This window comes from Sceloporus occidentalis, unplaced genomic scaffold (assembly GCF_023333645.1).
Source record: "Sceloporus occidentalis isolate IW3139 unplaced genomic scaffold, rSceOcc1.0.p SCAF_104, whole genome shotgun sequence".
Classification (NCBI taxonomy): domain Eukaryota; kingdom Metazoa; phylum Chordata; class Lepidosauria; order Squamata; family Phrynosomatidae; genus Sceloporus; species Sceloporus occidentalis.
This window is the reverse complement of record NW_028317084.1, coordinates 2383063-2407649: the sequence shown is the minus strand read 5'-3', so window position 1 is coordinate 2407649 and position 24587 is coordinate 2383063. Positions and strand designations below refer to the sequence as shown.

General features: G+C 37.2%; 1 protein-coding gene across 4 annotated transcripts in view; it reads left to right on the top strand.

The window, feature by feature from the left end:
- LOC149283437 (calcium-activated chloride channel regulator 1-like) overlaps positions 1-24587 on the top strand; it is a 56488-nt gene that overhangs the window by 27757 nt on the left and 4144 nt on the right. For all 4 annotated transcript variants that reach the window (XM_089497579.1, XM_089497582.1, XM_089497581.1 and 1 more), the window contains 5 exons: positions 1639-1745; positions 3381-3611; positions 3854-4124; positions 7993-8157; positions 9715-9948. In XM_089497579.1, the coding sequence (XP_089353705.1) occupies positions 1639-1745; positions 3381-3611; positions 3854-4124; positions 7993-8157; positions 9715-9948 (1008 nt within the window). The remainder of the gene's footprint in view (positions 1-1638; positions 1746-3380; positions 3612-3853; positions 4125-7992; positions 8158-9714; positions 9949-24587) is intronic.

The following is a 24587-nucleotide window of genomic DNA, read 5'->3' as shown; positions in this document are numbered from 1 at the left end:
GTAGCCATGATAACAAAATGAAATCTCCAGGTGCAGAAGAAATGTACAGATAAGTTTCAGATGCTGGGGACAAAAAAGCAGGAGAACACTGATGATTTTGTAAAGTTCTCATATGCTTTTGGTACAGATATTAGACTGAGACAAGTTATTTGCCCAACACCACATATTGAATACCTAACTAGATGTGATGCAGATGGCTTGGGTCCAGACTACCTGAAAAACTGTATCTTCTGATATGAGTCAGCCTGAGTTTTAAAATTCTTGGAGGGGGGGCACTTTCTCTTGATCCCATCAACATCATAGGCATGCTTGGTTGAGGACACAGGAGCGAGTTATCTCAATGACTGCTCCAGGACTGTGGAATTAGGTTAGGTTGCTACCCCCCCCCCCCCTCAATTGCTCTCTTTTCACTGGCAAGTGAAGGCTCAAGCCTTTGAACATTGATTGTTTGATGCAGAAGGTCTTTCAGCTTTGATATGTTGTGGGTTAGTTGTTGTTGTTGTTTTTTGTCATTTTAATTGCCTTTTAAAACTGTTTCAAAATAATTATTTTTCATATGATTCTTTAATTGATTTTTAAAGTTTGTTTTGTCCATTGTTTTAACTCATATTGTGAGCCACTTTGGCTCCTAAACAGAAAATGGCAGAATGCTAATTAAATAAATAAAATGAACAAATAAATACATTCAGATCTCTTCATATTTCCCCCCCAAACAGCATTTGGATCCCACCCACCCTGAATTGAGACTGTGATGATGGGTGAAAAATATTTTTTTTATTTGTTTATTTATTTATTTCATTTGTATGCCTCCTTTCTCACAGAAGGGATCCAAGATGGCTGACAGTAAACATATTTTTTTTTACAATTTTTAAAACAACAACAACAACAATCTGTCTTCTGCATTGTTACAGCACTATTGTTTATTATCTTCAGTCCCCCACGTTTCTTGGCTTTCTTATTTGGGGTGCTCCATCTTTGGAGCCCTCTGCTACTGGGAGTTTATACTGTATCTGGAGTTCTGAGAAACAGTACCTTTAAGGTAGCATCCTACATTTCCCATATTTCTTTCAAATCCAGGTTTTTAGTACAAAAGTTCATCCTTTCTGAACCTAAGTGCCTTTCTTTCATATTTCCAATCCATGCTCCAGATACTTCTGTGCTTTAGGTGTATTTAGCCTGAGCACATAGCAACATAATCCCATGATGACACGCTATCTGCTGACATGGGAGTTTGTGGTGTTACATGATCAGATGCAATTATTCCAGCTCATATATCTGTCCTTGGCTGCATCTGCACTGCAGAAATAATCTAGGTTGACTCCCCTTTAAGTGCCATGGCTCAATGCTGAGGATTCTGGAATTTGTAGTTTGTTGTGGTGCAAAGAACTCTGACAAAGAAGGCCAAATGTTTCACAAAACTACAATTCCCAGAATTCCATTGCATTAAGCCATGGCAGTTAAAGTAGTGTTAACTTGGATTATTTCTGTAGTGCTGATGTAGCTCTTGTGACATGAGTAGACCAAGATGTGGGAACAGTGTGTTTGGGGTGATTGGTTCCACAACTACAAAACATGCTATGTGCTATCTTTTATTCCATTTGGCAAACTATTCTTAATATTATTCCAATCACATTTCAGGAGGTTTGATGTTTTCGGTCACTGATAGTTTGGATTCCAATGGCCTCATAGATGCTTTCAGTGGGATATCATCAGGAAGTGGAATCATCAGTCAACAATCTATTCAGGTCTGTATTTTAAAGATTTTGAAGGAAGCAGGATTTGTTGGTAGCTGTAGAAATAAATAGTAGCATGCTTAACATTTCTAGGTACTAATCAAACATTTTAAAAGACACAAAATGAAATGAATTCTATAGTATGGTTTTTCCTACCATTGCTTGGTTCAAATGTATAAATAGATGGGCTATACATATACATTGTTTACCCCTTTCTATCTTTCAAAGTCAGATGTTTTAGATCATGTTGCTAAACTATAATTCATTACATTGGAAGTCAAACCTGTTCTGATTTTTACACATTGCTATTATCATGTATTGTACTATGAAACAGATTAATATGTAATTAGAATGTCTGTTTGAAATGTTCTACTAAGCTTCATCCCCTCCCCCCCCCCCGCCCTTTAACTGGCATTTTGTGCATTTGCTTGAATATCTCTTCCTTTTGCTTTAAAGCTTCTAAGACCTTATAGAGAATAATAAAATACAGTGCCCCCCCCCCCCCCAGATTCATTGGGGTTAGGAGCGCAAGATCCCAGTGAAAATGAAAAAAAAAAAAAAACAAAAAAAACCCACACCTTTTTTTAAACCTAAGAGAATATCTCTCTAGGAATCTCTAGGTCTTCCAGCACAACTCTGTGGCCAACATCTAGCAGAAGTTGACTACAGAATTATACTGGAGGACCTACTAAGCTTCATTAGAGAATTGTTTTCACTGTGAATCTCTATGCCTTCCCACATGGAAAGTCAATGTCTGGCAGAGATGAGCTGGATAAATCTAGAGATTCCTAGGGAGAACATATTAATCAAATTTGTGAATAATCAAATCTGCAAGGGTCAAAGCCACAAATGCGGAAGGCCAACTTTATATAAACACACAAACAATAGCAACAGACAAAAAATTACTTAGGACAGCTCAAAAATAGTGCTTTCGGATGTAGCTGTAATTGCTCTTAAGTGCAAGATGTGGCTGCTCAACAACTTAGCCATGTTTAGCTGTAAGACAGTGGCAGCTGATGATTCCTATACCAATGGGGCAATGAATCTACTCCAGCTTTTAGCTAGCTTTAAAGAAGCTATCCAGGGTATTGAATCTATTTATGAACAGGGTTTAGCACCTTGGAAAGTGCCAATGAAACCTGGGTTAAAGCCTGAAATGGATTCACAGCTTTCATATAGTAAGTTTCAGTTTGATCATTGATGGACCAATGGAATGTGTACAGCACAAGACAAATCTTATGGCTGCCTTACCAGCATTTATGTTTGTTGGAACATTGTGGAGTAGATATCTAATTGTACTAGAGCAAATTCTAGCATAACTGCAGGCGGGCACAAGGTGAACACTTTGCCGCAGTCATACAAGCACCTGAAAAACTTGTTCCAGACTGTCAGGAAAACCATCTGAAGCATGTCTTTGTCACTGTGGAGGGCTGCAAGAGGTACAGAGAGGAGCCAAAAGGCCAACACTGTTGCATGCCTCATGTTGGATCTCAACCTATGTGTTTTTGGTCCACCAGAATATGCAATGTGAGACCACTGAGGCAATGTCCTGATCAGTGTGTGTCGTGGTGGGGGGAGGGGGGCTATGTAATATACTTGTTTTTCTGTTACATCAAAGTACTCTTTATTCCTCCCCACCCACAACAGCTTGAAAGTAAGGGAGAAAGCATCGGTCCCATGAAATGGCTGGATGGTACTATAATTATTGATAAAACTGTGGGAAATGACACTTTCTTTCTGATTACATGGAGTGCGGGCAAAAAAGCACCAGGGATTTTTCTGACAGATCCCAAAGGAAAGAAGTACACTAACACAGACTTTGCAGTTGATAACACTAATGTTCGAACAGCTAGGCTGAAGATTCCTGGAACTGCAAAGGTAAAATCTGGATTTTATTTCAGTTTTATTTTAATTATATTTTATATATATTTAATTTAATATTTAGTCATTAAAATGTGCCTATCCCTTATGAGAGACACAGCAATCTTCCACAGCTGCTGGAATTACAGCATTGATCGCTACAGATAAAATAGCATGACAGATTATACCAATAATGGATAACTATTTATTTCCAGAAGTCCTATATGCAGCTTTTCATACTGTAACACTTTGATTTCCAGACAGGAAACTGGTATTATTCAATTCAGAATACACACACAGCAGCTCAAGTCATTTCGATAACAGTTACCACCCGAGCAGCATCTGCAAATGTTCCTCCAGTGACTGTGAAATCCTACATAAGTAGTAATACCAACAACTTTCCAAATCCAATGATCATTTATGCAGAGGTCACCCAGGGGTTTTTGCCTGTTGTTGATGCAAATGTCATAGCCACAGTTGAATCAGCATCTGGAATATCTTCAGACCTAGAGCTCTTTGATAATGGTTTAGGTAAGTTTATTTTGAAGTGTTTGGGATATTATGTGCATTTTATTGTTTGGTTTTTTAAGAATATTATTCACTTTAGTATTTGCCAGTGTGCATCTCAAAGGTGGTTAGTGCATAAAATAAGATCTTACTTAACCAAAGATGCTGGAGGTAGTTCTATCAATATGTAAACCAGGTGCTGTGCAACTGAGCTGGGACACTCCCCCTCCCATTGAGCTAAATGTACATATAAACCTCATTGAAGGCTTGGAAAATTAAGTATTCTTGGTCTATAACAGTTGCGACTTTCAGGATCCTCTCTTTGACCAAACTGTCACCTTTAAGCAGTCTTCCTTTTCAAACTCAGGAAGACAATTTAGTTTTGTTTTGCACTATATAAATTATATTGGCTGAAACCAATACATAGCAGATATGTATATATTTATATATGTGTGTGTGTGTGTGTGTGAGAGAGAGAGAGAGATAGAGAGAGAGAGAGAGAGAAACACTTGCTTACCAAAGTTGCTTTATGCATGTGGAAAGACACAAGACAGTAACAATTAACAACAACATCAGCAGCAGCAGCAACAACAAACTAAATAAAAGAATGCAAATTCCCTCAATAATTGTATTACTTCATAGTTGGAACACAGTAAAGATCATCCCATGACATTTTGTTGCCTAAGGTATAGGACACAAGGCTACTCCTCCATCCACTTAAAGAAGATTCCGATTGGCAGTTTACAGATTCAGAGTAGCAACTGAATCATAGGATTTATAGTGTTATATAGTTTATTTTGAAATTTTTGAAATACTGAGCAGTTTAGAATTTTCTTGAGAGATATTAAGCAGGTTTTTAAAAAATTTCCTGTGTATTTTCTTGGAAGTTGTAAACATATAAGACAAGATCATCTTTAATTGAAGATGCTGGAAATGGATGCTTCTGCATGCAAAGCATGTGGTTTGCCACTTAGCTTTGGCACCTCCCCTTCCACTGAGCTTTTAAAACTGTAGTTGGGCACACTAGGCTAGCAGGTAGCTGACACACTGGAGTGATTAGGACATATGACTGCTTATCAAAATTATGTTAGACATATGCTGTGTAAAGTAGCAAAAATCAACCCCTCATTCCACTTTTATAACCTTTTTACTTTATAGATGAGGTCAAATACACTGTACCAACATAGGGCCAGGCCATGATATTTTATTGCCATTTAAAGAAGTGGACCAGGTTGGCAGCTCATTCGTACTTTGACACAAGTGATGTGACAGTATCCTTTTTTGAGGGTAGCAGCTTAGAACCTTTTCACACTGCCCAGTTTATAGCTCTGTGGTTCCTCTTTAACTGCCACGGCAGCTCACTCCTATCTGTGTCTCCCTGTTACTCCAGGATTTGGCTCTCAGTCACCCCTCTGTGAACACTGATATCAAATTAATATCATAAGGGGTATTTTGGGCAAGTAACCAAAAGGGGTTTTTCTAGTGCAAGAAATGAACCATACCATATTAGGAAATCTGGATGTCTCAGCATGGGAGAAGCCAAAGGCGCTTAGCTGGTGATCACTTTTGAAATCAGTATAATGCCTTCACTGAGGAAAGTGGTATTGAGAAGCTGGACTTGGTGATTGTTTGCATATAGCAGACAAAGGGAGTTCCCTTCCAAGAATGGAACCCTTTTTGTCTGAAGACATTCATGCTGATTATCCCGTAATTCCCACATATTGTACCCTATTCTTCTTGCATGGGAAAGTAGTTTAATTTCTGGAAAAGCCATTTAACTCCTGAACACTGGCCTCGGACCCATCCCGCACTATAAATACATGTGCCTACGCACCAGCAAATTGGTCTAGTCTGAAACTGGACAAAAACTCTGTTTGATTTCAGCTCTTCACCTTAGTAGTTGGCTATCCCACGTGTCTCAGGCAGCTACTGATCCATCTTCATTCCAGTAACCCCGCAATTGGAGCTACATGTCAGGATCAAGATAGTATTACCTCTTAGCCACCCTGCAATTAGCTATCATTTTCTACCTTTGCATCATCAGTTTGTGTGTGCATGTGAATGAGAGAGTGTATTTGTGTGCTTGTTGATTCCCCCTTTTAAATAAAACTACATTAATTTGGAAACTGCTTCTAGAGTTCTCGGGGTCTGGAAATGTTAGACATAGGCAAGATTCCTGCTGTATATTACTGATCCCCTCTCACTGCTTCCTATTGAGCTAAATAAATCTTCCCACTGAATATAATTCATGGGTGCCCTCTTGGGACCCCCTGCAATTTAGGTAACACCCCCTGGGTTAGGTGAAGTTTTGGTTGAAGAGGAAACCCATGCTCCACTGATGGGTATGTACACTGATTGCAATGTCATGCTGCCAAAAAGAACCAAAAATACACATTAAATAAGTCTCCAGTTAGAGCAGGGACTCCTGTTTTCAATGCTAACTTTTATTTTCTGATCCCTGAGCCACATACCTGACCAATACAGTGGGCTCTTGGTATCTGCTGGAGTTTGGGGATACCAAAATCCATGGAATATAATGGCACAGTAAGACTATACCCATTATATAAAATTGCAAAATCAAGGTTTCCTAATATTTTCAAACCATGGATGCTTGAATCCATGAAAAAAAAAATCAGTGGATTAAAAAAATCAATGAATATGGAGGGCTGACTGTACATACACACCGGGGATTCAGGACTGTACAGTACATACACACCAAGGATTCAGGGAGGGACCTGCTTGTTCTTAATATTTCTCCATATGTGAGGGAGAAACTAAATTCAGAGACAGGAAGAAGGATGAGGATAAAGAATCAGTGGTGTCTGTAAGGGGTGTGTGGTGATATGGCCCACACCGGCTGACACCCCAGAAGAGGGGTGACACCTGGTTGGCCCCCCATGCCATTTTGCGTGTGCTCCTCCCGTGCCGTCCTGACCTTCTCCTCCCCCAGAAGCCCCACCTCCAGAAATCCCATCCCCAGACCAGGTGCTGGGACACTACAGCTAAGAATGAGAGAGACTCATTGGCTGCATGTTAAAGGAAAGAAATCTTCAGAGGCAAGGATCTTTAACTAAAACATATCAACCTGAATTGCTTAATATTGAACAAATACAATCACTTTTGAGGGTTTTAATTTTCCCCCACAACATTTCTTTTCATGTACACATTTCTAATTTTCTCTTTTTACAATTTTTTTTTAAAAACAGGTTGTTAGTACCACAAACGCTTCACTAATATATTGGATCTGTACTATTCACTATTTAGGTTTTGTTTACAGCCTGAGTAATATAATAATTTGATGAATCGAATAATACTAAATACTATATATGCATTAATTTGACTTTTCTTCTAAAGTCTAGCTTTTCCATCATGTTTTTGTAAACTAGACCCTGTTATTCATCTCATATGTAACAGTATGGTCCTACTTCCCACTTCTAGCACATTCAAGTTTTAATTCTATCAGCCCAGCACTGTAAAGCAGTCTACATTTTTGGGCCTTTCTATGTTTAGGTTCATCAAGTCATACCCTGTAGTCTATGTGAAATGTTGGAAAGTATGATAGCCACTAATCTGAACAGAGTCACTAGTTATTAATGCCATTACTTGGCAATAATGCCATCACTTGGTTTTATTGTCTGTCTGTGACTGCAGAAGATAGGGATGTGCCAAGCCAAAAGCCATGTTAGTATAGTATGTTTGGTTTTATGGATCCCACGCTGTATAGATATGTGGTATACTCACATTAATATAGCAATCTGTTATGGGTTCATTCTGGCATTTCCATTAAAACAGGGGAAGAATGAACATCTCATGTTACGATGTTTTTTTAAAAAAATAACTAATAGTAAGACGTTTATTGCATATGTTAATTCTCAGTATTTTATGTACTAAGGTGCTGATATTATAAAGCATGATGGAATCTATTCAAGGTATTTCACATCTTTCAAAGAAAATGGCAGATACAGCATCAAAGTACGTGTACAAGGAAAAGAAAAGACTGTTAGAAGAACTCGTAGGCAAAGTCAAGCTATCTATGTACCGGGTTATGTAGACAATGGTAAATACTGAAATAGCACTGAATTCAAAAAAAACTGCAGAGAATAATGTTAAAGTGTGACATAAGATCCAAAGCACACTGCGGAAATGATCCAGTTTGAGACTGCTTTAACTGCCCTGGCATAGTGCTAGAGAATCCTGGGAATTGTGGTTTATTGTGAATTCTTTGACAAAGAAGGCTAAATGTCTCACAAAACTACAGTTTCAAGAATTGGACCCTGGGGGTCTCCCTTGTCCTTGCCATGCTTGGATCCAGCGATCCAAGCATGGCACGGATCCGGAGAGGACCCCGGGGATCTCCCTCACTTTTGCCATGCTTGAATCCAGTGATCCAAGCATGGTACAGGTCTGGAGAGGACCCCTTGGGGTCTCCCTCTCCTCTGCCATGCTTGGATAGAGCCTGTGGGTCCTCCTTCTCCAGGACATGCCCTCCGTTTCAGCTCCCCCTCCAGGCTTGTAAATCCAGGCTGCTTATATCCCAATGATTGACATGTCTTTTGAAGTTGGGCAACTAGTGGGAACAACAACCAAGACATAAATAGAACCAGTTTCATAGAGGTAAGGAAAAAAACACCTTTCATTGTGAGAAGGAGAGTCCTTTAGGAATCAAATTGCAAAAGGCAGCGAGAGCGAATCAAGATTCGCTTCAAACTACAAGTATGAATGTTCCCAAAATTAACATTTTAGTACTACTGCATAAAAACCCATTGTGAGTGATCATCAGTCTGTGTTTCTGCAACACATTTAACAATGCCTGTGAGCTTTTCTGCTAGCAAATATTTCCAGTATCTAATCAGAGTTTAGTTTTCTTGCAAGTTTTTATAAGCCAGAGTTCCCAAATCTTGGAAGTCTTCTTGATATACAGTTGACCTGATGCCATTTTTAACATGAGCCAGAGGGCCTCCCCACTTCAGCTATAGTCACTGTGAGAGTGCAAAAGACGTGCAGAATTGCACAGACATTTGGAAATAAGCTTGAAATGTTACATTAATGAATCTTATTTAAGAGTCGCAGTGTTTCCAAAGTAGTATCTCCAAATATAAACAAATGAATGGCTTCAGATATCCCTATTGTGGCATTAGAATGGTGCTCTTCAGTGAATGACAGAAACTGAAAATTATCATCATGTGAAGAGGCATAGCTTCATGTTTCATAGGGGTTTACTAAAATGAGATTGATGGCAAAATTTTTCCTATTAAGTATTATTATTAACCTTTATTTATATAGTGCTGTAAATTTACACAACGCTGTACATACAATCTTTTAGTTAGACGATTCCCTGCCCTCAGGCTTACAATCTAAGTATATAGCTAAATTAATTCATAATGAAATATTCAATAATAAAATATGAGACCAATTTGTCCTTATCATTAGTAATGTTTTTAGAAAGCCAACATTTGAGGAAAAAATGGCAAACTGTAGCAAGTATCTGAGAACTGAAGTTATCAAAGATAATCCACAAAAATAAATAAATGAAATTAAAGGAAAGAACAGTGAGGGCTTTTTAGGTTTCTAGTCACATATTCTGCTAACTCTTTATTTCAACCTTTCCTCATAGGTGTAATAATATTGAATCCCCCAAGACCTAACACTACTGTAGATGAAAACCCAAACATAGGATCTTTCAACAGAACAACATCAGGAGGTTCTATTGTGGTAACAGACGTTCCTACTGTAATTCCCTCAGATGTCTTTCCACCAAGTAAAATCACTGACCTTCAGGTTGACCTTAATGATCATGGATTCTTTTTGACTTGGACAGCTCCTGGGGATGATTATGATTCAGGAAAAGGTGGGTAAAATTCTGCTTCAAACAAATGCTCTTATGGGTTCATTAAGAAAAAAGGTGGCCTTTTCTGCACGGTAAAGGGGAAATACAGTTTCCAGTTCTATTTATACCAGCATTTCCCTCTCCTTAATATCTTAGAGTACAGTGCACCCGCGTCATACGTGGGCATGCTTTGAAAGCCGCGCAGGGAGGAAGGGGCGGCATGTCCCATAGGGATGAATGGCGCGTGTGCCACTGGCACGTGTGCACCGCCATGCCGTTGCACCACATTGTGTACGAGCCGCATACATTTAAATGGGGCTTGAGCATAGGCGTTTTTGGTTTATGCAGGGGAGCCTGAAACGGATCCCCTGTGTAAACAAAGGGCGCACTGTAGTATGACACTGCTGCTGTGGGAGAAAAGGTTTCAGCCTTTAAGTTGGTACAGTGTTACTGCAAGGAATGTTAGGTTTATTATAAGGTAGTGGTGGGCAAAATGTAGTCCCAAAATATTTGCAAAGCCCTGCGACAACCACCACCACCAATATATATGTGTGTGTGTGTGTGTGTGTGTGTGCGCGCACGTGTGTGCACGTGTGTGCACAGACCTATATTATCTAATATAGTAGGAACTAGGGAAGGTTTTTTGAGAAGAAGTCTTGGCACAGCCTCCTTAAGGCATGTTGGGACCGTGCCTTGTGGTTAAAAAGGCATTAATCACTTTCTTTACTCGTTCAGCCAGTTCTCCTCTTGCCTATATACATGTGGTAGCGCTCACATCTCCAGGTATCCTGTCCATGTCCTCAGGCTGCACACATTGAAAAGTATCCATCAACAGTGGACAAGCAAGTGCCAAGGTTACATCCACTGGAATTGTATCAAGTTTGGCATCTAAGGAAATTATCGCACCCAGGAATTCCAGTGGGAGAGATGCAGGATCTAAAAGACAAAAACGGATGTTATCACATTTACCCATGTCCAGGCTGTAGGCAGCCCATATCTACTTGGACAGCCTGTCTGCAAACTGAACTTCTCCCATGCCTTTTTCAAGAATGAGAAAATCTCCACTCAAGGCTGATTGGCTGCCCAAGCGGATACAGGCTTCCTACAGCCCAGACATGAAGTAATGCGATAACATCAATTTTTGTCTTTTAGATCCTGCATCTCTCCCGCTGGGAGTCCTGAATGCGATAATCTCCGCAGTCAGAGTGAATCTGAGAGAATTTTATCTGTGAAATGGTGGGCAAATTCTTCACAGCAAACTGTTAAGTTGCTTACATTCTCCTCTGAACCAGATTATAACAGATCCTTGATCACTCAAAACAGTTCCATTTTCCATTTCCAACAGTTCTAGAACATGGCCGCATAGCCAGAAAAACCCACAAAAAACTATAATTCCATTTTCTGCTGAAAGGTTCTGTGCAGATGCAAGAAAAGCCTTTTCAGCTACTTTTCATGCCCCATCATAGGCTTTAAAATATATTTTAGCCTGTTTCTGCTGGAGTGTTTTCTGCCACTGTCTCTCTAATCCCCATTTCATTTCATTTCTTTCTTTCTTTCTTTTTTTTTAAAATAATCTTTATTAAATTTTTGTAAAAAAACCAAACAGAATATATGAGATCTGCTTTGTACATTTCAAAACACCAAGCTATAACACATAAATTTAAGTTTCAAAGTCTAACATCTTCATATCTTCTGTGACCCTTCTTTAGGTTGACTTCCTCTTCTCTTGGAGCGTGAAAAAAAATTCCGCTTCATACAGCTGTAATACACCTTCAATCTTAACTGAGCTGACTAAAAACTCTATGCTTAAAAATATTTGCACGTATAAATCACTTAATCACCTATTGAGGCATACAAAATACTGGTTTCCCCAGAAGCAAAAGTGATCTAACATAAAAGAAACAAAGTATCTTTCTCAGCCTATTTAAGTTATCATGCAGGCTTAAATATACAATCAGCTCATACAAAGTATCAGGTTTTCCCCCTGGGCTGCCGCTTCTAAACACATTCCTTTCCCCCTAATCCTTTAATGATTTCTGAGTACCAGGTAGTTGTAATATCCATTAAGTCTTGTAAACCCTTGAAAAAGAAAAGCACTGAATCAACCAAGTAGTATAGAATAAAAAGCTCTCAACCATAATTGCTTTATATAAGCTCATTAACCTCCTCATTTACATATCAAGGAGTCCTTTTTCCACATTCCATTCTGTTTCCCAGTATCTCAGTAACTTCTCCCAGCCTTCTTTTCTTTTCTTTGTACTAACATTTTTAACATTACAGGAGAGTGTATCTAATATTCTATAATCGTTGACTTTCAACATCCATTTATCCAAAGAGGGGGCCTTATCCGATTTCCAAAGCTTGGCAACTTCTATTCTGGCTGCTGTTACCATGTAAAGAATTACTCTCCAATATTTTTTCTCATCATCAGGTTTTAGGACTGTCGTCATATTAAGGAGATATAGTTTTGGATCTAGAGAAAACTTAATCTGTAATATATCCTGGATTGATCCATGGACTTTTTTCCAAAAAGATTGTATAATACCACATCTCCACCATATGTGCACCAGGTTTCCTTTTTCATGGTTACATCTCCAACAATTACCCTTCTCTAATTTGTACATCATCTTAATTTTCCATGGAGTATAGTACCATCTATTCATTATTTTTAACAGATTTTCTTTAGGATCCTGGGCTATCGTGAAATCCTGGGTTTTTTTCCATGCGTTCTGCCACTCATTCAAATTAATTGTTTGCTTTAAATCCTGCGCCCATTTTAACATATATTCCTTTACTGTTTCTTGTTCCAATTTACGGCTAAGCAATAGCTTATAAAATTTCGATATTTTTTTCTTTTCTGATTGCCAAAATATATTATCTAGTTCGTTTCTTTTCTCTTCTATCCCCATCTGTCTATTATCTTCCAAAAATTTATTTCTTATTTGCTGAAAATTAAACCAGTTCAAATCAAACCCTTCCTTTGTTAGTTCTTCCTTGGATTTGCATATCAGGCCCCCATTATGATTTATCTTTATGCAATCTTTATAGGAAAGCCATTTATCCTTTCCTCCTCTTATCCATCTACCGAAAAAAGCTTCCTGGGCCGAAGTCCAAACGGGGATTTTACAATAAAATATTTCTTTAACCTTCCGCCAAACTTGTAACAGAGATCTTCTAATTGGGTGGTTATTAAAATCTCTGTTTTTCCCTTCCTGATTGTAGCATAAAAACGCATGCCAACCATATCGGAATTGTACGCTCTCCAAATTTAATACTTCCTTATCCTCTAATTTCACCCAATTTTGTAGCCACAACAGGCTACATGCCCAATAATACGTTTGAAGGTCTGGCAATGCAAAGCCACCTCTTTCTTTTTGATCTTTCATTATAGCACTTTTAATTCTGGGTTTGGAACCTTTCCAAAGAAACTTATTTAACTCTTTCTCCCATTCTTTGAATTTCCTAGTTTCTATTCCAATTGGCAAATTTAAAAAAAGAAACATAAGCTTAGGGAGAATGGCCATTTTTATGACCGCTATTCTCCCTAAAATTGAGAGATTAAATTTGTTCCACCTACTCATGTCTTCTTTAATTTCTTTCCATTTGATGCCATAATTATTATCATACAATTTCAAATTATCTTTAGATATTATAATGCCTAAATACCTAAATTGCTTCTCAATTCTAAATCCAGATTTTTTCTTCAATTGTTCTTCCTCTTGGTGGGATAGGTTTTTTGTAATTATTACAGATTTTTCTTTATTCACTCTTAATCCTGCCAAATTTCCAAAGGTATTCAGCTCAAATTTTAAAGGTTCTATGCCTTGAAGTGGTTGTTCTAAAATTATCACCATATCATCTGTGAACACTTTAGACTTTACCGAGCAATCTCTGATCTTAATTCCTTTTATATCTTTGTTGTCATTAATTTTGGTTACTAACACATCCATTACTAAAATAAATAAAAGTGGCGATATAGGGCATCCTTGCCTAACTCCTTTCTTAATCTCAAAATCGGATGATTTTTCCTGATTTACAATCAAGGAGGCTTTTTGTCTATTATAGATTTGTCGTATTGCATTCAAAAAATTTTGACCCATATCTCTTTTTTACCCCAAATAAAATACCCCAAATAAAAATTTCCATCTTAACTTGTCAAACGCTTTCTCAATATCAAGTGCTATTATAGCACCCTGTTTATTGTTGTTCACATGAAAATATTCCAAACTATTTAAGACCGTTCTTATATTATATCTTATCTGCCTACCCGGCAAAAATCCATTCTGTTCTTTGCCTATTATTTCGTTCAATATTCCTTTTAATCTTGCAGCCCAAATCATAGTATATATTTTATAATCAACGTTTAATAAACTAATGGGCCGGTAATTTGCCATACACGTACTGTCTTTGTTCTCCTTCAGAATAAGCGTTATACAAGCTTGTTCCCATGATTGCGGCACACCCTCCGTTTCCACTGAATTGAATAGCTTTACTAAGGGTTCAAGCAATTCTTTCATAAAAGTTTTATAGTACAGCGCCGAGAAGCCATCTACCCCTGGGGTTTTTTCTTCTTTTAATTGGGATATAGCCTAGGACCTCTTGCTTGGAGATCTTAGTTTCTAAGATTTCTTTCTGCTCTTGTGATATCTTTTTTAACAATTTAGAATCTAGATAACTATCAATTTTACTTTCTATGTCCTCCCTTTCTTGTTCTAAGTCATACACAGATTCATAGTAGTCCCGAAGCAATTTTATTAAATCTTCTTGTTTTGTATAATCCTTCTTATCTACTGTTAATTTTGTTATCCCTTTTCCCTCTTTATACTTCGTTAGTTTCTTAGCCAACCACTTTCCTGCCTTGTTCCCATTTTCAAAAAAATTCAATCTATTCTTTTTTAATTCTATCTCAATTTCTGTGTCTAATTTACTTTGGAGTTGCCTTCTCAGCATTGTAATCTCATTTAATAAACTTCTGTTCCCAGGTTGTCTTTTCAGAATCTCCTCTTTCTTACTCAATACCTCAATAAGATTTCTCTCTTTTAGCTTTTCCGCTTTCCTTATCTCACTTTGTTTTTTAATCAACAGACCCCTAACTGTAGCTTTGCTCGCATCCCATATTGTCTTGATATCGCAGCCCGATGTTTCATTTACTTTAAAATAGAAATTAATTTCTTCTTTTAGGAGCTGCACAAAGTCTTCTTCCTTTAAAAGTTTCTCCTGCAACCTCCAAGACCAATTCTTTCTAGTATTAAAATTTAGAGACATATCAATCAAACAATGATCAGAGTATGTTTTAGGGTCTACTTCCATTCTTCTAACTTTACCTAGTAAACATTTAGAAACCAGAAAGAGGTCTATCCTAGACCAAGATCTATGGACTCCGGAAAAAAACGTAAAGCCAGCTTTTTCATTATAAACATGCGACCATACATCTTCAAGCTCATGTTCCTGCATAAGATCAAAGCAACTCTTTGGGAGTTTCCCCTGGGAGTCTTTTAGCTTTTTAGCTTTCTTTTTTTATTGGATAGTTATTGTTTATTGACACAGCTTACAGCAATATTTGTTGTTACATATTTCATATTGCTACATCATTGTGTGCAGTCCTGTTTATCAATATTTTTACTAGGTCATCCTCCCTCCCCCCCCCCCCCCATATATCATTTTATTAATTTTGTTTGGTTCTTATCTGAGCCAATATGAAACATTATTTTTTCTTTTATTTATGCTATTTTGTTTTTTATCCGAGTTTTGTCACAATAGTTTCGATTGTAATTGTTGTCTGAACTTCTGAATAGTTATCTTTCTGTTTTCTTTATATCACATTTTCTCTGTTTGTGATTTGATATTCTATATCTTGTAATAGTAAAGTTCAGAGATGAACATATTTGATTTTTTGTAATTATATTTCTTGTTTCCAACAGATATCTTAAGTATTTTATTCACTCAATGTCTTATTTCCTGTCTTGTTTTTCTACATTCTCTTTCTGATATGTCAATTTTTATCTATTTTTATACATATTTACATACATGCATAAAGATATTTACATACATACAAAGAGACATACATAAATTGTATTCTTAAACCATACTATATTTTTATCATTTATCTATTGTGCTTGTTTCTTTTTTGTATATAGTTCATTTAAAACCAACGTGTTTTGCAAATGTTTGCTAATAAGTCCCAATCTTTGTTCCATCCTTCTATCCATTTTCCATTTATTATAATAGTTTGTCTGTCTAATTCTATCATATCAAGACATTTTCTTAACCATTCGTCTAAAGTTGGTGTTTCCTTTAACTTTCATTTCTTTGCACATGCTAATCTGGCTACTGTTATCATGTATAGTATGAATTTTAGATGATTTATTTTTTCCTTTTCTTCAATGATATTTAACAAGAAACTCTCGAGTTTAAATTTAATTTGAATTTGTAATATTGTTTGTATTGTTTTGTGTATTTCCCCCCAGAATTTGGTTGCAGTTGGGCATGTCCACCAAATGTGGTATAATGATCCTTCATTTTTGTCACATTTCCAGCATATACCTTTTTCGTATTTTTTTTTAATTTTTACTAATTTACTAGTGATGTACCATTTTATAGAAATTTTCTTTTATATGCATGGAAGACGTGAAATTTAGAGCTTGATCCCATGCCTTTCCCCAGTTTTCTAATTTTATTGTATAGCCTATGTTTTTCACCCATTTGATCATATATTCTTTTATAGTTTCATTTTCTAATTCTCTTTTCAGAAGAAGATTATATAATTTAATAATAATAATAATAATACTTATTTATTTATATCCTGCTCTTCAGCCAAGGCTATCAGAGCGGCTTACAATTTGTTAATTAGACATTTCCTTGCTCTCATGATTAATTGTGGACTTTTTTGAGTTTAAACTCATCTAATTCATTCTCTGTTTTGCAGAAACCTTCTCATTTTAAATCCATTTTGAATCTTTCGCTGATTTGCCGGTACGAAAATCAGTATCAAATGTATCTCTCTTCTTCCAGTTCTTTACTTGTCTTTAGTGTTGGTTTCTTTTCTTCCCATTTAAGTAAGTCTTCTTATTTTAAAGGTCTTTCTGCTTGTGTTGCTTGTCTGATTTTCCATGCTCTTTGAGGGGATAGCCAGCATGGTAACTTGTTGTAAAATTTTAGTTTGATTTTGTTCCAATTGTCAGTAAAGATCTTCTTACAATGTGGTCTTTAAATTCTTTGTTAACTTCTGATCTTCTATACCACAAGTAACCATGCCAGCCATATCTCATATTAAAGTCTTCTAAGTTTAGTGTTCTTGTATCTTTAAGTTTTATCCAACAGCTAATCAAATCTAGAGTGCATGAATAATAGTATATTGCTAGATTTGGTGTTCCTAAAGAGCTTCTCTTTTTTGTATCTTTCGTTACTTTCCACTTTATTCTTTCTTTTTTCTTTGCCCAAATGAATTTCGAGATTTCCAACTCCCATATTTTAAATATATTTTCATTATATAATATTGGCAGGTTTTGGAATAGAAATATAAACCTGGGAAGAATGGACATTTTTATTGAGGAAATTCTGCCCAGTAAAGACAAGTTTAAGTTTTTCCATCTGTTTAATTCTTCTTTTACTTTTTTCCACATATCTGTGTAATTGTTGTCAAACAATTCAGAATTATTTTTTGATAGTGTAATTCCAAAATATTTTATCTTTTTACAAAGTTGAAATCTGAATTTGTTTTATTTCTTTGTCTTCTTTTTTGGATAGATTCATTGTCAAAATATTTGATTTACATTTATTAATTGTGAGTCCCGCATATTTTCCAAATTTTTGAATTTCTTCCATTAATTTTTGTGTGTGTCGTTTTTTTTTAGGGTTTTCCAAATTTATTGTCTAATCATCTGCATACGCTCTGATTTTATATTTGTTGCCTCTGATTTTTGCACCCTTAATCTGATTGTTGTTTCTTATCTTGTTGAGGAGGGTTTCTAGTGTCAAAATTAATAGTAGTAGGGATAAGGGGCAGCCTTGTCTGGTACCTTTTGATATTTGACATTCTTTTGATTTTTCTCCATTTACAATAATTTGAGCAGTTTGGGATTTGTAGACAGTTTATAAACATGTCACCCAGTTCCATACCTTTCATTGTTTGGATTATAAAGTTCCAGTTGACAGTGTCAAACACTTTTTCTGCGTTGAGAAAGAGAATTGCAGCTTTGTGGGGCTTGTTGTTTTTATTGTTGTATATTGTATTTTCTTTGTTACCCGCCTCGATCCTCAATCGAAAGAGGCGGGATATAAATAAATATTTATTATTATTATTATTATTATTATTACTATTCTTACTTGAGTTTTTGTCATAATATTCTATTAGATTGATCATTGTTCTTATATTTTGTCTCATATGTCGTTGAGGTAGAAATCCACATTGATCTTCAGATATGATTTGTTGTAGAATTAAAAAAATCTTTTTGATAGAATTGCGGCAAATAATTTATATTCAGTATTTAATAACAAAATGGGTCTGAAATTTTGTGGTTCAGTTGGATCTTTGTTTGGTTTTGGAATGAGAGTTATGTATGCATTCATCCAAGAATTTGGAATTCCTTTTTGTTTTACTTTATTAAACAATGTAGTATGGGGCTCAATTCTGCCAGAAATTTTTTATTAATATATGGCCGAAAAACCGTCTGGTCCTGGGGCTTTCCGTTTTATTTCTTTTATTCCTTCTATTAGTTCCATCATTGTAACATTTGAGTTTAGTATTTCCTTCTGCTGTTCTTGAATTTTGTTTAATCCATGTTTTTAATGTAATTTTCAAGATCTTTGTTACTTTTTTATCTTTTCCTCTTCTTTTAACAAATTATTAAAATACTTTTCGAATATTCTTTGGATTTCTTTTATGTTTGTAGTTAATTTGTTACTGTCTTTCATTTCTGAGATCATTTCCCTTCTATTTTTCCTGAGTTTATATGCTAATCATTTTCCAATTTTATTTCCTGATTCAAATTGGGTTTGTCTTATAATTTTGAGTTTCCTTTCAATTTTTTCCATTGTTATTTCAGATAGTTGATTCTGAAGCAATTTAATTTGGTCTAGAATTCTTTTACTCCTTGAGTTTTTTGTTAGTTCTTGTTCTTTTATTTTTATTTGTTCATTTATTTATTCTGATGTCTGTGCTTTTTTTTTGTTCCATTCTGGATTTTTTTAATAAAAAACCCACACATCACTGCTTTGCTTGTTTCCCATACTGTTTGTATTCCAGTTTCTTTGTTTAGGTTTTCTGAAAAATAAAATTTTAAATGTTTATTAGCCTGATTTATTATTTCTTCTTTATTCAAAAGATATTCATTAAGCCTCCATGACAGCTCTTTTTTCTCTTTTTTTAGTCTCATCATGATTGGATTGTGTTCCAAAATTTTTGGGGGCATGATTTCAATTTCAGTGACTTCTTTATACATATCAGTTGAAACTAGGAACATATCTATCCTTGATGCTGATTTGTGTGCTTCTGAGTAAAAGGTGTACTCTTTCAAGTTTTTGTTTTGCACTCACCATGGATCAAAGAAAGGATTGTGGCAATTTGCCTTGATCTTTTAAAAAAGATTTCTGGGATAGGCCTCGGTCTATAGTCGGATTCATTATCCCATTCAACTCTCCCATTAGTATTATATTTTTGTAGTCCAATATCTTTTTTGAATGATTTTTGTAGAATTTGATTTGTTTTTCAATGGGCTATATACTCTAACTACTAATATTTGTTTTCTTTCATGGGTAATCTCAACAGCTATACAATCATCCCTCCATATTTGCAGCTTTGATATTTGCGGATTTGATTATTCATGGATTTCATTAATATGTTCTCTCTAGGACTGTCTAGGTCCTCCAGTGCAACTCTGTGGTCAACTTTAACTAAAAGTTGCACTGAAAGACCATTTGTAGCTACTCCAGTGCTATTCTATGGTCAGTGTATGTTGGACATTGACTACAGAGTTGCACTGGAGGACCTAGAGATTCCTAGAGAGGTGTCCTCTCAGGTAAAAACAGTGTTTTTGTTATTTGCAGTTTTTCCATATTCACGGGGGCCTTGTTCCTCTAACTCTAGCGAATATGGAGGGACAACTGTATATTTTCCTTCATCATTGTTGATTATTTCTTTCACTGGTATTTGATTTGGCACATATATAGCCACCCTGTTTTTTTTTTCCTTAGCTGTAATGAAACTCTGTCCTAATTTTGGATTATTTAGATACTTTTGATCTTGTTTCCTAATGTGTGTTTCTTGTATGCTAATTATTACTGCTTTTTCTTTTTCCAAGGGATGAAATATTTGCTTTCTTTTATGGGGGAATTCGTTCCCCTCACATTCCAAGAGATAATCTTTGTCATGATTTTCTTTTAGCTGAATAAAATATTAACTAATATTTCAATATTTCATTTAGTTCTGTAATTCCATAATTTTGTCTATACCAATTTCTTCTTATTCTTCAGGATCTACCTCTTCTGTCAAATTTAACCCTCCTGCAGCAGCTAATAACTCTTTGTCTTCTTCATCATCATCTTTGCTATATTTTGATATATCTTGTCATCTTTTATCTTCTTTGGTTTTCTGTTTCATTTCACTTTGTGTTTCTTTCTCTTGTTCTTTTTGTTGGATTTCTTAATTGTTTATGTCTGGTTGTTTTTCCCCTTCTTGTTTATTTTTTCTTTTTCTCTTCCTTTTCCTTAGTCTCTTCATATATTTGGATTTTGTTCAGAAATTTGCTTGATTTTTCTACTGTATTTAATTTATACATTTTCTCTTTCCAAGTAACTGTTATTCCTTACGGTCATTACCCATCTGAATCTTATGTTTCATGCTTGCAGTTCTCGAGTTAAGAACAGGTAGTCTCTTCCTCTGCTAAGTACCACTGGGGTACTTAGATATTTGACTATCTTAGTTTCTGAGTCATTTACTCTGACATCTCTTCCGTAACTTGCTTCTATTATTTTGTCCCATATTCGTTCTCTCATCAGGTAAACTACTATATCCCTTGGAAGTTCTCTTTTCCTAGCAATTGCTGAGTTGATACAAAAATCTACAGTATTTCCAGATCCATCACTTCCAGGGTTATAGCTATTAAATCTGCTAAAAACTGAATTATTGTTTCATATATATCTTCATTCGATGTTTCGCTTAGATCCCTTATTTTCAGACATTTTTTCTTGCTTTTAGATTCTGTCATCAAATTATCTTTACTCTTTTGCTTTTGTGTCATTTCTATTTCTTTTGTTCTTTTCTCTAGATCATCTGTTTTGTTTTGTAAGGTGTCATTTTTAGTATGGGCTTCTTTTAAGTATTCTGTCAATGTTTTAGTTCATCCATCTCTTTTTAAAAATCATTTCTTATTTCTTCTCTGGGGTTTTTAAATTCTTGTCTGAAGGTTTTTTTCCCATTTTCTCTATCGCTTCCAATATTTTTGAATTGGAGTCGGTTGTCTTCGTCTCTACTGAAGGTCTTCTTGTTTGAGAGAAACTTGTAGCTTTTGTGCCATATTTCTTGTTATTATAGACATTTTTTTCTGTCCACTAGTTAATGAGTCCTTAATGAGCTTAAACAGATGGTTGATTAAACATATAACCAATTGCCCAAATATTCAATTATTCTGTTTTCCTTACAACCAATTAATTCAGTTATTCTCTGATATATTTCCAACAAGAATCACTTAAAGAATTATATATAATTATTTATATATAAGAAGATATGTATAAAAATGATAATATTACCCCCGAGTCCCAATATATATACTTATATTAAATTATTTTTTCCTATATATATTCTAAATTGTCTTATTGCTTTCCAACTACTTGGCCAACTATCTCATTTATTACCTGATATTTCAATATCTTCTCTTTTTTTAAAATAACTTTAATATTTTACTTAATTACTGTATATTAATCCCTAACACTTAATTGTTCTTTTTAAAATATACTTTTTATGTCTATTTTTCAACAATATTTACTGTCTTACTCTCAGTGGGTGTTATCTCCTTTCCAGTCCAGTTTCAGCTATTTTCTTTCTTATTTGATTTTATTTGTCTTTCTGGGCAGCTTTTATCTCCTAGTCTGTGGTCTCCATCTCATTTGTTTCATTGCTTCCAGTTCCTTAGTAAACCAGGGGGCTGGTTTAGCGCCATTCCATGAGATGGGATGCTTAGGAGCAATCATGTCTACCGTTATTTCCCCATTCCAGAGATCAACTAGGGCTTTGACAGGATCACCTTCCATGGCAGTAGGAAACACCCCAAGAACCATCAGGAATCCACCATGATCCATAAACCCCCCAGGATGGACCATTTTAATGGGTTCCCCACCACTGCTAAGATTTGGTGAATCCCAGAAAATCTAAATCTGACCAAGAAGTGATCTGCTCATGAAAACGGAACAGTAGAAAGTTCCTCCATTCCCAGATCACCATCATCCCCTCTTGTACAGAAAACAAGGTCTAGAGTGTGTCCAGCAGTATGATTGGGGCCAATACCTTTTGGGACAGACCCATGGTTGTTTTCGCAGACATGAAGTCCTGGGCCACTCCTACCAAGATAGCCTCAGCTTGGATATTCAAGTCTGCCAGCAGCACAAAGTAAGGAGACTGCAATACCAGTCCTGAAACCACCCCAGGTAGCTCAGGAAGGAAGACTATCGAGCAACAGCCTCTGCTTACTCTGAATTGTAATCATTTAGGGATCATGTATGGTTGCTGGGAGGGGAAAAATTGGGAGCAAAGAAATAAATAGGGAGCAAAGAAATCCCAGGTGTGCACTAAGTATATGCAATGTGTCTCAGCACTCAGGTCATGCTTTCAATTGTATAATATGACAGCAAACCTCAATGAATTCAGACAGAACCCCATGCAGACTGAAAGAATGCCCAAAAAGGCACACCAGACCCCCCCCTCCCCGGGCCTCTCTCACACACATGAAAATAGCGTATTCAAAATCAATAATATTTCTTGAAGGAAGTAAATTTGAGATCCACCAAAAGAAATGCTTGTCATTCTGCTATCCACTATTATGCAGAATCTGCCTGCCTAATCAGGCAGCAGATGCTGGGGTTTGAGAAGTGATGGCAATGTCCTGGAAGATAGAGCTGCACCACATGCCATGTGGCTTATCTTACCTTCCTTCTTTCCCCTCAAAGGCGGAGATGTGGCCAGGTGCCTTCTGGCAAGGGTAGAGTTCCTTTGTGCAGGGCAGATGGGAAGCCTTACCTTCCTTCTTTCCCCTCAAAGGCGGAGATGTGGCCAGGTGCCTTCTGGCAAGGGTAGAGTTCCTTTGTGCAGGGCAGATGGGAAGCCCTACTTTCCTTCTTTCCCCTCAAAGGCGGAGATGTGGCCAGGTGCCTTTTGGCAAGGGTAGAGTTCCTTTGTGCAGGGCAGATGGGAAGCCCTACCTTCCTTCTTTCCCCTCAAAGGCGGAGATGTGGCCAGGTGCCTTCTGGCAAGGGTAGAGTTCCTTTGTGCAGGGCAGATGGGAAGCCCTACCTTCCTTCTTTCCCCTCAAAGGCGGAGATGTGGCCAGGTGCCTTCTGGCAAGGGTAGAGTTCCTTTGTGCAGGGCAGATGGGAAGCCCTACCTTCCTTCTTTCCCCTCAAAGGCGGAGATGTGGCCAGGTGCCTTCTGGCAAGGGTAGAGTTCCTTTGTGCAGGGCAGATGGGAAGCCCTACCTTCCTTCTTTCCCCTCAAAGGCGGAGATGTGGCCAGGTGCCTTCTGGCAAGGGTAGAGTTCCTTTGTGCAGGGCAGATGGGAAGCCCTACCTTCCTTCTTTCCCCTCAAAGGCGGAGATGTGGCCAGGTGCCTTCTGGCAAGGGTAGAGTTCCTTTGTGCAGGGCAGATGGGAAGCCCTACCTTCCTTCTTTCCCCTCAAAGGCGGAGATGTGGCCAGGTGCCTTCTGGCAAGGGTAGAGTTCCTTTGTGCAGGGCAGATGGGAAGCCCTACCTTCCTTCTTTCCCCTCAAAGGCGGAGATGTGGCCAGGTGCCTTCTGGCAAGGGTAGAGTTCCTTTGTGCAGGGCAGATGGGAAGCCCTACCTTCCTTCTTTCCCCTCAAAGGCGGAGATGTGGCCAGGTGCCTTCTGGCAAGGGTAGAGTTCCTTTGTGCAGGGCAGATGGGAAGCCCTACCTTCCTTCTTTCCCCTCAAAGGCGGAGATGTGGCCAGGTGCCTTCTGGCAAGGGTAGAGTTCCTTTGTGCAGGGCAGATGGGAAGCCCTACCTTCCTTCTTTCCCCTCAAAGGCGGAGATGTGGCCAGGTGCCTTCTGGCAAGGGACCTGGCCACATCTCTGCCTTTGAGGGGAAAGAAGGAAGGTAGGGCTTCCCATCTGCCCTGCACAAAGGAACTCTACCCTTCCCAGAAGGCACCTGGCTCCATCTCACTCTCCTGCTGGTCCCACAATTCTCCACAGGAAGAAGGACATGTATAACCTGTGCTCCCTGGAAGAACTTCCTGCTTGCATCGGACTCCTACCCAGAAGGCCTGAGCTGGCAATATTATTATTGTTTTTGTCATTATTGTTATTGTTGTTGACCTTTAATTGTAAAGCCAGCTACACCTCTTTCTTTTCTCTGTGAACCCCATCCTTCCCTTGGCTCGCCACATTTCTCCTAACCTGATCCCCATTCGGCCTCTCCCTGTCTCCCTGCTT